The sequence below is a fragment of the Gymnoscopelus microlampas genome (assembly GCF_963454915.1).
Source record: "Gymnoscopelus microlampas genome assembly, chromosome: 18".
In the NCBI taxonomy this organism is placed as follows: domain Eukaryota; kingdom Metazoa; phylum Chordata; class Actinopteri; order Myctophiformes; family Myctophidae; genus Gymnoscopelus; species Gymnoscopelus microlampas.
The window spans coordinates 34,844,376-34,859,373 of NC_139955.1; the positions used below are offsets into that span (position 1 = coordinate 34,844,376).

At 39.4% G+C, this 14,998-nt stretch overlaps 1 protein-coding gene across 3 annotated transcripts; it reads left to right on the forward strand.

Moving 5' to 3' along the window:
* Nucleotides 1-1,806: 1,806 nt before the first annotated feature.
* Nucleotides 1,807-7,446, forward strand: LOC311033800 (P2Y purinoceptor 4). 3 transcript variants are annotated; one of them, XM_084041459.1, is made up of 5 exons: nt 1,809-1,959; nt 2,905-3,081; nt 3,208-4,527; nt 4,569-6,306; nt 6,397-7,446. In XM_084041459.1, exon 3 carries the CDS (start codon nt 3,259-3,261, stop codon nt 4,333-4,335), a length of 1,077 nt encoding a protein of 358 aa, XP_083897585.1. In that variant the 5' UTR covers nt 1,809-1,959; nt 2,905-3,081; nt 3,208-3,258; the 3' UTR covers nt 4,336-4,527; nt 4,569-6,306; nt 6,397-7,446. The 3 variants fall into 3 exon arrangements, with proteins under 3 accessions (XP_083897586.1, XP_083897585.1, XP_083897584.1); XM_084041460.1 differs by having other exon boundaries at nt 1,807-1,959; nt 3,375-6,306; XM_084041458.1 differs by having other exon boundaries at nt 3,208-6,306.
* Nucleotides 7,447-14,998: the final 7,552 nt, after the last annotated feature.

Here is a 14,998-nt window from a genome sequence, read left to right on the forward strand (position 1 = left end):
GTCACATTTCTTTGCTTGAAGTGACATGCACCTGTCAGCTTTAAGTCTCAGAATGTGAACTATATCAACAGCATTGTGTATTTTCAGACATTTAAGCACTTAAAGCCTCAATACTAAACTTGACCATTGGATCCGTACTTGGTCTGCTCTTTTTTCCCTCTACACTTAACCTCTTTGCCAAAAATAGCAGATCTACAAGCTCACAAAGTGCTTGTAGATTGCACCTGTCTCAGAATGTGAACTATATCAACAGCATTGTTCATCCTGCTTTTATTTCTTTATGATCATGCCTTAAAATGTTATCAAGGAATGTCTAACAGGATTCACTAGTGACTAGATGAAGTAAATGTGTGCAGGCACAGATATCATATAGCTCCACTCACAGTTCCCACTAATGTACAGTAGGCCAAATTGTGGCATTTCGTCACAGCCAGCTGTGCAAATATTAGACTAACTTGTCTGCAAAGCTGAGGTAGAGAGCCTATATAATCCTCTTTTATGAACTGGTGTCCAACTGTAGTGAATAGTAAACAGTTGTATTCCAAAAGGTGATATATGCTATAAAATAAATATTGAAATATTCAGCTGCCATAAATTAGCCTAACCATCTTATTTGATAGCCCTATCCTGGGGATCTCATCTTAAACAAGCTCAGTGCTTAATGAGTCTTCCAGTTTAGTAGACCTTGTATTGTGAATTTGTACTTCCATGTACTGATGTTCTCATGTCTTACTAAATAAAGTACATCAATCAATCAATCCCAGCTTTTTGTAGAACACGTAAAATGTAAGCTATGAGACTATAATTATTTACACTTATAAAATAGAACCATAAGAAATTGTTGTATTGGATCCTATCAACTGATCGTATCTTATTAGATATGAGCTATACACTGCCAGCCCAGTATACCTTTGGCAAACATAGGCTACTCAATTATTATTTAAGTAGGCTAATATGTCTAATAATATCTAATGGGTGTGTCATTGTCATGCTGTGTGGAAGCTGTTTAAAATCACTCGTAGGCTTGTCCATTTCGTTAATAGTTCAGAAATAAACTCCCAGTGGTGTAAAGTAACAAAGTATTCAAGTAGGCTACTGTACTTAAGTAAAATTTTGAGGTATTTTTTATTTTACTGAGTATTTCCAATTTTCAATACTTTTACTTCTACTCCATTACATCTCAGAGGCAAATATGTACTTCCACTACAATTATTTGACAACTCGTTACTTTGTACATTTTAAATATTATTTCAAAACATACATTATAACCACTTCAGCCCTATATAGACTTCGGTATTTGAAAATAACCAACCTAAGCTCACAACTGCTATTTTCAAATGATTTTATACATTTTGAAAACATAGATGGAAGATTTCTGCATAATGACTTTTACTTTTGATACTTAAGAACATTTAGATGCCAATACTGTTGTACTTTACTCAAGTCAATTTTGAATTCCGGAGTGTTTCTACATTGCAGTACTGATACATACTTTAGTAAAACATTTGATTACTTTTTCCACCACTGCATGTAGGCTTGTCCGTTTGTTAAAGACATTTCGTTAATAGTTCAGAAATAAACTCGGGACTTTTGAGATGCCATGCATGCGACAATGTGTCCACTCAGCAGTTACACTTCCCATTTCACTTATCCAGCCGGTATCCATGTCTCTCCTGCGCGGACTAACTGAGGTGTAGTAACCAGTACAGTACAAGTTGCAGCGGTATTATGAACCACAGTACGGTACTGATCGAAACTTAACATTCGCTCACCTCATTTCCACCGGCTGGTCAGACAATAGAGGGACGGACAAGAAGAATAGATCGTGAACAACTGGACGCATTCATTCACACGGAGAGAGAGCCAGACTGTTGAATACAGGCGTCTCCTCTATCCTGAAGTCTAGAGGTATATGATCGGCACGCATTCAACAGTCAGCCACCGATAGATCCTGTCTGGGTAAGTAGTTCATGCTGTAGCCTGTACTGGTGGTCGCTAGAACTGGGGTCTTCAACGTTTTTCAGTCCAAGGACCCCCTAGCTGAGAGAGAGATGAAGCAGGGACCCCTACTCTACATGTTGGATAGAATTGTGTTGCAAATTAAACTTTTTCATAGATAGCTATGAAGCTATATTTACGACTTGTTTGACAACACTATAATCAATGTTGTATACATTTATGTTTTTTTGCTTTTTTTTTTTTTTTTTTTTTTACACATTAGCTTCCCTATTGATTCATGTTAATGTGTATTTTCAGACATTTAAGCACTTAAAGCCTCAATACTAAACTTGACCATTGGCTCTGTACTTGGTCTGCTCTTTTTTCCCTCTACACTTAACCTCTTTGCCAAAAATAGCAGATCTACAAGCTCACAAAGTGCTTGTAGATTGGCTATTTTTAGCTAATGTTCCCTAGCCTGGTAAACCCTCCCTCCAGAATTCTCATTTCCATTTGATTTGATTTCTGGAGAAATCAAATCTCAATCTCATTTCCATTTGATTTCTGGAGAAATCAAATGGAAATTAGATTTCTGGAGGGAGGGTTTACCAGGCTAAATGTTCCCTGCACTCCCATCAGAATCCTATTACACTAAGATTTGGAGGACCCCCTGTAGTAACTCTGAGGACCCCTTAGGGGTCCCGGACCCCTGTTGAAGACCCCTGTGCTAGAGAATACATTTTTGGCAGTGAGTGACTGAGAATAACGTTAACTTTGATTAAGATCAAAGTAATGTTTTGTTAATCAGCTCGTCTCCACTTACTCAGGAAAAGAAGATTTTGGAGTTACTTTTTATGAAATGAAAAATATCACCTTAAAATACAAAAAGAGAGATCACTGGTATGTATTCTGAAACAGATAGGAGCCTATAAATAGATGTCTAATAATTCTTCCAATTCCTTATAGATTTGTGTTAATCTGTTGCCGTGGAAGAAGAGATCGTGAACAACTGGACAGTGCGACGCATTCATTCACACGGAGAGAGAGCCAGACTGTTGAATACAGGCGTCTCCTCTATCCTGAAGTCTAGAGGTATATGATCGGCACGCATTCAACAGCCAGCCACCGATAGATCCTATCTGGGTAAGTAGTTCATGCTGTAGCCTGTACCTGCACCTTAAAATACAAAAAGAGAGATCAGTGGTATGTATTCTGAAACAGATAGGAGCCTATAAATAGATGTCTAATAATTCTTCCAATTCCTTATAGATTTGTGTTTATCTGTTGCCGTGGAAGTGATACACACTCAGAAGAGTTACAATGGACGTCGTCAAACATGGACAGAACCAGTCTTTGATGACGGCCATGACATTCTTCAACTCCAGCTGTCGCTTTGACGAGGAGTTCAAATACATCTTGCTGCCCGTGTCCTACAGCCTGGTGTTTGTGATTGGCTTGCTGCTGAACTCCATGGCCTTGTGGATGTTCGTCAGAGAGATGCGTCCGTGGAACACCAGCACGGTGTACATGTTCCACCTGGCCCTGTCCGACTTCCTCTATGTGCTCTCGCTGCCCACCCTCATCTACTACTATGCCAACCGCAGCCACTGGCCCTTTGGCGTGGCCGCCTGCAAGGCGGTGCGCTTCCTGTTCTACGCCAACCTTTACTGCAGCATCCTCTTCCTCACCTGCATAAGCGTGCACCGTTACCTCGGCATCTGCCACCCCATCAAGATGATGGGCCTGGTGAAGCCACGCCATGCCCATTTGGTGTGTGGCCTAGTGTGGGCTCTGGTGACGATCTGCCTGGTGCCCAACATCCTCTTCGTCACCACCTCGCAGAGGGACAATGACACGCTGTGCCACGACACCACCAGCCAGGCAGCCTTCGAGCAGTACGTGGACTACAGCTCCGTGGTCATGGCGCTGCTGTTTGGCGTCCCCTTCCTCATCATCATGGTTTGCTACTGCCTGATGGCACGGACCCTGTGTCGGCCGCGAGGGGGATTGTCCGCCGGTCGGCAGAGTTCGTCGTCGCGCCAAAAGTCCATCAAGATGATCATCGTGGTGCTGGTCGTGTTCGCTGTATGCTTCGTACCGTTTCACATAACACGGACCCTCTACTACACTTCTCGTGTGCTGGATCTTAACTGTGATAGCCTGAATATTGTCAACTTTTTTTACAAGATAACCAGGCCCCTGGCCAGCGTCAACAGCTGTATTGACCCCATTCTGTACTTCCTGGCCGGGGATCTCTACCGCTCCAAACTGATGTCAGCTCTGACAGGGAAGAGACAGACCACCAATAGCAGATCAGCTGACTTTGTGCCAGTGCGGCCCAACAATAACCACGATATAGCTCTGGCTTATAAGATCCCAGACGCCAAAGAGAGCTAGAGTTCTCATTCAGGCACCTCTTATTGCATTGTCTTATCCTTGTACGTCTCTTTTGTATTAAGGATTTATGTTCTGGGCATGGCTAACATTCCTGGCAACCTGGACTGATTTTCTGTCTTCTTGCATTAAGACGATAATACCCAGGAGGAGTGCACTTTGCCTAGCCACGAATAGCAGGATTCAGTGTCAAAGGTGAAATGAGCTAAACTGAATAGCAGGATTCAGTGTCAAAGGTGAAATGAGCTAAACCTGTCCAAAAGTTACATTCATGAAAGGGCATGGCTATATCAGAAGCTAAATAATATCTTTTTGTGTTTATTTATGGCTTATCACTTAAGAAAGTCTGTATGTCTGGTACCCAATGGGAATGATACGTTTCAGTATCATATTGAGGTTTTGTTTGTTTGTAGGACCATGTTCAAATCCATTGAAGCAGACAAACAAAACCTGCCTCTGTTCTTCTCAGCCAGTCAGCAGCCTACTATTACCACGAAGGAATGCTCATCCGAAGCCTATTACAATACAAGTATTTACAGTAAAAGGCTGCATACAAACCTCTATAGAGTTGAGGCAAATGGAGCCTTCATTCAGCCTGAATTATAAGATTACTCACTGGGATGTTAGGGGAAGAACTATTGGCAGGTCACAACTGTCCTAAACAAATAAAAAAGAATCATCAAAGATTCAGTTGGGGATTTCATTACCTTTATCATCTTTATTTTACAATTTTATTGTTCACCTTAGAAGCAATAAACAGGCTTGCTCGGTTTTATGCAGCTTCTGAGCTTCTGAGTGCAATCTTAGGTCATCACATAAACATTCTCTCACTGACTCAATCTGGGGCAAGATTAAAGACAATGCTCAAACCTTCTCTGGCCTCAGAAACAATTGGCCAGATGAAATTTGATAGACCCATTCAGTAAACTTTCCACTCACTTTAGAGGCAACCAGAGTTCTTTTTATACCATGGCATTCAATTAATTTCTCTCTTGTGTCTGTGTGGATCTGACTGTCCTGCTTTGTTTTGCATCACCTTATAACTGTGTCAGCACATGAGTTGTATTTGTTTTCGATGTTTTTATTATTTGCATTCATGATTTTCTAACTTGTGCTTCAGTTTGAAAGGTGCTCTACAAATAAAGTTTGGTATTATTTATTTTTTCATGACACACATCAGAGGGAAGCGGTCAATAACCGAACTACGTATTGAACTGTCGGTCAGACCTAGAGATAGAAAAGATAGCGTTGCTCTTGTTTGAGACATGAGGAAACTATGAAGATGTATGATCAACAATAACACTCACTGTGTGTGACCCAGAAACTACTATGAGCTCTAGCTGCCAGCTGTTTTTGTCCTTCAGTAGTAGTTCCACAGCTGTCTGTCTCTCTGCCGGGAGGGAAGGAGGGGAGAGGAGAGCTCGATTAGTACCGGCTGTGTGTGTACTGTGGACAACATGTCTCCGTCTAACAGCCCACGCCTTATTAGTGGCACAAGGGGAAGGGATTTTCCTGCTCTTGACCCCCTTTGGGACAGATGGATGGAGTTGATATAGCATTTTCCTTCCTCAATCTCTATTGAACTCCCTGACAACTTCATGTGTGAGGGCAAGATAGGAAAGTTTTATTCAATACTATGAGTGGGCGTATACTTTTATCCATTCCATCCTTCTTTATATTGCTGTTAAGAGTCCATGTTGCATGTCAGTGGGTCAGACATTATTCAAAAAGTTCTTCAGGTGTCTTGTCATATTGTGATCTCAATCTCATTGTCATTTTACTTTCCAGTGATTACTAAACAAATCAAATGCATGTGATTTGATCCACCAGCATGATAGATGTGATTGGCTGAGCCCACCCAAAAAATGCTCCTGTGAAATGTTGAACATTTTACACAAATTGAAAGGTATGCCAAAAAGGAGCTGTGTGTGTGTGTGTGTGTGTGTGTGTGTGTGTGTGTGTGTGTGTGTGTGTGTGTGTGTGTGTGTGTGTGTGTGTGTGTGTGTGTGTGTGTGTGTGTGTGTGTGTGTGTGTGTGTGTGTGTGTGTGTGTGTGTGTTCAAAGAATAAGAAAAGGGACACAATTTCTGTGTTGACATGGCCATAAGTTAGTGAAGTGTGAAGAAGTGAAACTGAAAAAGGGACATTGTTCTATAATTATAGATACATGCAAATAAGACTATACTAACCTAAGATTACAGGTCAAACTACTTATTTTAATCATGAAAGGTATATTCTATTTCTCTACTACCATCAGTACTAGATTGTTGTGGGTTTGTATAGCCAACATGAAACTAACCCCAATACGTGAATATTAGTCATAAACATTGGTAGTCACTTGCTGAGAAGAACTGATAACTGTTTCAAATCAGAGATATTGAGGGGTGTAACTGTAAACCTGTAGTGGGGGCTGCTGTAAGTGGTGGAAAGTAGATAAGTACATGCAGGCTACTCAACTACTGTACTTAAGTACAATTTTGAGGTATTTTACTTTACTGGAGTATTTCCAATTTTCAATACTTTCACTTCTATTCCACTACATCTCAGAGGAAAATATTGTACTTTTACTCCATTACAGTATTGTTTTCCTTTGTTAGCCGACTAGTTACTTTGTAGTTTTAGTTTATTGTTACAAATCATACATTAACCACTTCAGCCCTATTTAAACTTAGGCTATTTGGAGATAGCCGATCTACAAGCTCACAACATGCTTGTAGATCTGCTATTTTCAAAAGATTTGTATACATTTGAAAACTTGTGAAATGGGACATTGTGCATAACGAGTACTTTCGGCACTTTAAGCACATCTTGATGCCAATACTTTCGTACTTTTACTCAAGTAAATTGTGAATACCAAACTTTTGCTTAATAACGGAGTGTTTCTACATTGCTGTATTGATACTTTTACTCAAGTAAAAAATATGAGTACTTCTTCCACCACTGGCTGCTGTGCTGTTCAGTGTGGTCATCCATCCCTGGCATCAATGGCAAGAAAACAAAGCCAGCTGCACGTGGGAAACGTCTGATGGGACAAGATAAAAGATCTTGCATGAGGCTATACTGCTTGATAAGCCATTGTAACGAGTCATTAATAATATGATGTAAGAGACATGCTACGTGCCTTGTACTACTCTGAGTAAATGAAATCTAACTGCGTTGTAATCATACAATATTTAAATACAAAACCATTAATGAGCAATGTTTGTCTTTTTCTGAAAGAGGAAAAATGATATTTGATGTGCATATCACACAGGCCTGCCACTTTTAAAAAAATCTAATGGCAAAACAGCAACAGTCCAATCCATGTCTATGATATTATTATTGTCTATTTATGACTGTATACCACAACATGGTTATTTGTATTTTCACATTTTCAGGCATTTATAGATAGGTTAGATATCCCTTTTCAAATAGCCTAATCCATGTAATGTGCCATTTTGTAACACAACCTCTCACTTAAAATGTGACAATAAACAGGCAGAGTTGACTCCTATACAGTAGCTTGGAAAGAAAGGTAAGTGGACCCGAAAACCAGATAGTTTTTGTTTTAAAATATGTAATACATTTTTTTTTCCTTCTTCTTCTTGACAACAGGTGCCTAGTGGATTACTTGGGTGTATAGTTTGGATCAATTTGAATGTTTTCAAAGGTTCAATTCAATTCAATTAAAATGAGCTTTATTGGCATGTGAAAACATACGTTTACATTGCCAAAGCAAGTGTCAAAATATAATAAAAACAGTTTAAGAAAATGGGGTACAGCATTGTGTTAAACAGAGCATGTCACATTGCGTCATTATGCTATAATATACAGGGTATGAAGCTTTTTTTAAACAAATAGCAGCAATCTTTTGCAGTAACTTTTGGACAATTAGCAGCATTTGTTTCTCAAAACGATTTAGATAGTAGGCTATACAAAAAAGCATCAGAATTAAAATGTGTTTTTTTTCCACTGTTCAGGTCGTTCCTTTTTAGATATTTTTGGGGGCTTTTCTGCCTTGATTTATAGTGGAAAGTGGAGATGGACAGGAAACAGGGAGAGAGATGGGGAGAGACATGCAGTAAAGATGGTCGGGAACGGGACTCGAACCCGCGATGCACTGTCAGGCTACTTTAGAGTCTGTAGGTGCCCGGACCGCCAATTCAGGTAATAGGTCCGGGCCATTCAGGTTGTTCGTAACCAGACTTTCGTCCCAATGACTACAAACCAAAGAGTCCAAGGTCAAAGGAATATCAAAGCAAACACGGGTGGATATGTTGTAGTGGCTGAACCTCACCAACTATCAATTTCACCAGCATTCACATTGAAGCCTACAAGGCACAAGTGACTAGCGCCCCCCCGTGGCCGGATTTCGTCAGTGGTGGAAGAAGTAGGCTAATAATCACATCTTTTAAGTAAAAGTGTTACATGTTACAAGTAAAAGTCCGGAATTCTAAATTGCCTTGAGTAAAAGTACAAAGGTGTTGGTATCAAAATGTAGGCTATTTTCAAATAATTGTAGTGGAGTAAAAGTGCAATATTTGCCTCTGAGATGTAGTAGAGAAGTAAAAGTATAGAAAAATGGAAATAGAGTAAAGTTTAAAAAAATCCTCAAAATTGTAAGTAGCCTACTGTATACTTGAGTAAATATAGTTAGTTACTTTACACCACTGGATTTCGTCAATATTTGGATGAGCTAAATACATTTAGATTTTATTGACTACTAGCCTATATGTTTTGCAAATGTCTCCTAAAAGTAGGCCTTACTGGCATGACTGGAATCGCAATAATTGCAGGAGATAAATATCAGGATAGCTTTTGTCTTGATGCTATTAAAATGAACTTGAAAATTATCTCATTGCTCAGACCAACTTATAGCTATTGCGTGTTCATAAATAGTCTAGGCTATGAAATTACATAGGCTTCACAATGCTATTTTACTTTAGTATTTCTGCAGTATTGATACTGAAGTCAAAAGAATATGAGTAGCCTACTTTTTCCACCACTGCCTAGTTCATTGGTTCTCAAAGTGGGGTCCGGGGACCCCCAGGGGTCCTTGAGGGAGTTCCAGGGGGTCCCCAGCTAAATGATGGATAGTTAGGAACCAATGGACCTCTGAGAGTGTACCAAATGGACCCTAACGGGTTCATTTGGTTCCATTTGTACACTCTCAGAGTTAAATTAACATTGATTTTACAATATAAATTGGGGTCCCAGAGATAGAAATGCCATTAAATGGGGGTCCGTAGCCTAATGCATGTCAAACTGTTCTTGAACTTAAAATGGTTGAGAATCACTGCTGGAGCCGTAAAAATCTTCTCTTATGGGGGTCCCTGGCATATCTTTTCAAATGGGGATCCGCAGGCTAATAATTGTCAATTTGGGGGTCCTTGACATGAAAAAGTTTGAGAACCACTGGCCTAGTTTAGCTTTAGCTCGATGATAGATATAGGCCTTGGCTACATGTGACTAGATCCAAGGCTCTAAACAGATCTAATCAGTTGAAATCTAGATCAGGTGTTTGAATGTTTACAAACAAACGGGTATTTCCGGGTAGAATGTCTACTATGGACGCGATTTCACAACATAACACAAAGTGTCGAGAACATTATAGCTATGTCTAGTTTGTCAACCTCTGGGTATTTATAATGTATTTATAATAGTCAACAACAATATCTGGTGTCCTGTTCTTCCAGAAATAAGGATGAATGAATGCTGCTCCAACGCCACGCTGCAGAGTTGTCTACCATATTGAGGTAAACAGGCCCTAAAGGTGAGCATAGACCAGTGGTGGTAAAACACACAGCTTTGACTTTAGTAAAAGTATCAATACTGCAATGTAGATAGATATGCTCTGTAAAACTAAAAGTCTGGAACTCAAAATGTACTTGAGTAAAAGTACAAAAGTATTGGTATCAAAATGTACTTAAAAGTACCGAAAGTAGAAAGTAGGCTATACTCATTATGCAAAAAAAGATCACATTTCACAAGTTTTCACATGTATATAAAATGTTTAAAATTGTATTTATTTTAAAATGGCCAAAATGTATATCTGGCTGAAGTGATGTGTTTTGGAATAATAATCAAAATCTACAAAGGAACTATAACTCATATACTTGTAGTGGAGTAAAAAGTACAATATTTGTCTATGAGATGTAGTGCAGCATGGAGTAGAAGTATAGAAAATTGGAAATACTCCAGTAAAGTGAAAATAGTCAAATAAATTGTACAGTACTTGAGTAAATGTACATAGTTACTTTACACCACTGTTTATGGGTCACCTTTCACAGTCACAAGGTGCTTTACAGGTTTAAAACATATACAAACATATCAGTGTCATGATGATTCCCATATTGAATTAGGTTAGAGAATGTTTTTTTCTTTTTTTTTTACAGCAGCACAGTGACAACTTTAAAGGTGCTACACACAATAAATTTGGAAATGTTGTGTAGTTGTGTAGTGCGAATGTGAATGGGATCTAGAGAAGAACGTTCAAATAAGTGACACAATGTAAAATGCTTAATTGCACTATATTCCTATTTATTATAAATACATGTAATAGTATAGGCCTGCCTAGACAGCGTCTGTAGCCTACTTGGCAAAAGTGCCTCTTTTTTGTTGTCCGTTTTTAAAGTACCTTAGCCTTCTTAGCTAATTCAAGAAGAGTGTCTCTCACATCATGAGACACTTTCACCTGATTTCTTAAATTGAATTTAAAGGGCGATCGTGTCTGGGTCAGCGTTGCCATATTTTGTGAGAGAGAAATAAGCAACCAGGTCTAGGAAAACAAGCCCAAAAGAAGCAACTAGGCCACGAGCTCTTTAAACTACACCGGCTTTTTTATTCGAAATTTTTTGAAACATTCTAACAACACAAATGGTCACACATTTGTAAAAAATATTTGAAAACCACTGGTTTAAAAAACAATTAAAACAATTTAGAAGCAAGCAAGTCTAAAGAAACAAGTACACTTTAGAAACAAGGGCAAAAAACCGCAACTATCATTTTTTACAAGCAACTTTACAGAAAAAGAAGCCCAAAAGTTGCTTATAATAAGCTGACATGGCAACACAACGGTCGAAGCGACACCGTCGTACTACGGAGTATAATTAACGCATTGCTGCTCGTCACTGAAAGCAAAGCTCAAGGAGTGGGTGCCAGAGTGAAACATGAATGCTTGTCTTCTAGGAAGTACTGAATAATAACCTGTCCTGAGGGCTGAGTAGTAAGTTTCAAATTGCTTCTTGAAGTGTGTGTGTGTGTGTGTGTGTGTGTGTGTGTGTGTGTGTGTGTGTGTGTGTGTGTGTGTGTGTGTGTGTGTGTGTGTGTGTGTGTGTGTGTGTGTGTGTGTGTGTGTGTGTGTGTGTGTGAAAGAATCTGGCTGAAAATATTAGACTCGTAACTTGTAAAGAAACCATCCCTCTGGTTGCAAAAGTGTTGCCCTGGCCAACCAAGAACTTTAAAAGACACCAAATTGAGACTTGCATGCAGAAAACTGCACATCCAACAGAAAACTAACATTGCATGCAGAGCAGAATTAGGACATTACCCACTAATTATTACCAACATTCAAAAGAGAATGTTATCACCTATAAAGTGACCCACACAGGACTAAAGCAAATTATGAGAAAACAAAAAGAAAGCTATCTGACTCACTGGAAAGAATCAACCCAAAACCAGAGCAAATTGTAATGCTATTTAGCCCTAAACAGAATATACAGTGACAGAATACCTGAGCACTAGTGCTATAACCCAAGGAAAGCCTTGACTGTGTACACCAGTGGCGTACCCACTGTAGAGGCAGGGCAGGCGGTCGCCTCCCCTAGAAAACCCAAATAACCCGAAAATGTGTGCTTAATGTCCTCAAAGTCACGCATCCAACAAGCTTTGAACTGAGCAGATTGGAACTTCCGTTCCAGAGATAATGGCCAAAAAAATGTAATTCCTGGGGACGCCACTGGTGTACACTACCTCTACCTCCCCACTGTACCAAGACATCAGAAACACATTCCCACATATTACAAACCCACAAATAGAGTTTCTGAGATATCTGCTAATGTGCAAACACAGGAGCAAGATATGTGTGCTGTTGTGACAGGAGAAGGATGTCCAATGGAATACAATCACCTTAAAGGACTACTAATCATATGTGCACTCCTGCACTATCGGCACTGAGTTGACCTTGGACATAGAACTATTGTACGTATGAACAGAGCAAGTACCTTCAGCCTAAATATATATATATATATATTTTTTTTAAATGCTTCTATTCTTCTTAAAACGTGTTATACCAAGTGACCCCTTGCCTACATGGAATATAACTATTTCTATTTGCAAATGCATCTTGTGGTTTTGTAAGCCAGCTTTTCTAAGTTGCAATGAGATAAGGACAAAGCTCTGTTTGCGCATTTCTTTATCCAATTTGTATACATTGGAGATTTGACATTTTTTATTTCACATTTTCTTTAGTAAACCATGTTTTCATGAACTAAGCTCCTTTGAATTGAATTGAGAGCGAGAGAGAGATGCATACATTTCCTTATTCTAGGAGGGCAACATCCTTAACTGTATATTTATTTCATGTTTGTTTTATTTCACGCTTGCTTTGGCAATGTAAACAAATATTTCCCAATCCAATAAATAATGCCAATAAAGCCCCTTTGAAATGCATTGAATTGAGTTGAGAGGGAGAGGGAGAGAAAGAGAGAGTGATCCTCTCTAGTCGGCACCTATTCAATTCCATGGCTGCCGAATGCGAGGGACAACTTCATCCTATCGATTTCCCTTCAAAATATTTTCTAAGAGGCGTATATGACATTTTTTCATCTAGCCATTATTCTCAATGTGGCCAGCGATTGATCGGCTAAATGGACTGCTGAGCCGTTTCTGGATTGGCCTGCCCGTCTGGGTCGAAGTGTCCCTGAGCAAGACACTACACCATAACTGCTCCCCAGTGCTGTATTAATGGCACTTCCCTAGAGATCCTAATAGAATGGTTTAAATGCAGAGGACACATTTCATGTATGTACAGAGAAACCCAAAAAAAACCCAAAAAAACAACTAAATGGCTTATTATTATTTAAGCCAATAATGCAACAGGCCTAGTTTTTTCTTGAGAGATTGATCTAACCAGTTGTTCAAGGCATATTATTTTATTGAATTATTCTGCTCTTCTGTGAATTTATGCTGCTTCTTCATGTTGACATGAGTAGCCTGCTATTGGAAAACATTGATGGAAGAGTACAGATGTAGAAACTCAAAATATAACTAATCATAAAATGACCTTAATATTTATGGGGATTTGAGGGGAGATCAACAACTATAAACCAAATCTATAATCCAAAAAGACTGGCAACACATGACATTATCTTCATCTGCACTTAAGTCATACAACGATTTACACATGTGGTTCTGGGCAGGGTTTTTATATCATTATTGGGTCCAGCCAATGCAAATTATGTTTTAACTTGGTCTCACACTAAATTTAGGATTACATTTATTTACTATCCCAATGCCGAAAAGTAAATAAATGTAATCCTTTGGTATACAAGTTGGCCTGTAAATGGGCTTCTGTTTTGGCTTGAGAAACGCACTAGTCTACCATCGATTTCAAAACACTCGCATGCTATCCAGAGAGTGACGTATTTGTTGAGCATCGACCATTTCTCCGTGTTCTTCTCTTGTTTGGCAAATTATAAGGCAGAGATGAGGGATTTCAAGGACGCATGGACTCCAATTTAATCTGAGAGGCTGAGAGCAGAGTGGAAGAGTGACACATAGAGGAGAGAAGTTCATTATTCTGCTGAAAAGGAAACCAATGGCTTTCACAGTCACCATGGTAACTGGCCTTTCTTTTGCCGTCAGGCCTATGATAAGGTACTTCTCAGCATTAAGCACAATTATTGCAAGGTAAAAGGGGGAAATATTGCTTTCCAATGCTAATAGATGTTAGATATTGATTGGCACGGTGATTCATGTAGAACTGTGCCCCAACTGCTTCACCTGCTTGATTCTTTGGAGAGTCGGGCAGGTGAAGCAAAATCTGTGATGTACCTGGATGTTATTTTTGATAGGCTGTTTGATTGACATGGAGGGCTTCAGCTTCCCTGTCTTGAGTCTTTACCACTTGTGTTCACCCCAACATGGTGTCAGCAATAGGTTGAAAACTGAATCAGTAAATGCTGCAGTAAGAAAAATACTAAATCTTAGAACGCAGTAAAAACCCAATATTACACATGTACAAATTGTTTTTCTCATTGATTCAAGGCAACCTCCCTTAGGAGCACTATGGGAGACAGCCTATGGCGAATTTATAACTTAGAACTACTTAAAACTGATTTGCGCATTAAAATGTTCAGTTATTTTCACCTCACATTTTAATGTAGTTGAAAATCAGTTATTTTCTGTTTACGAGTTTCGTACAACGGAGCATAAATTGGGCTCAGTACTGCTTCTCCATCACACTCCCTTTATAAAACATCTAATAACATAAATACTAAACACCGTCTGCTTCCCATCATTAGCATGTCATTCCGTCTCCCGCTGACCCTGCTTGAACTCTCACACACAATGGTGGGCTTGGCCTTGGTGGCAGTGAGGTCAGGGCCAAGCACAAGGCCAGGCCATGGGGGGTGGTTGGTTGGTGGTGGGTGAGGGGACTGAGGATTAGCATAGTGGAAGGCACTGAG

What these genes read in the sequence shown, in the direction of transcription:
- LOC311033800 (XM_084041458.1), top strand. Translation starts at nt 3,259, where the DNA reads ATGGACGTCGTCAAACATGGACAGAACCAGTCTTTGATGACGGCCATG.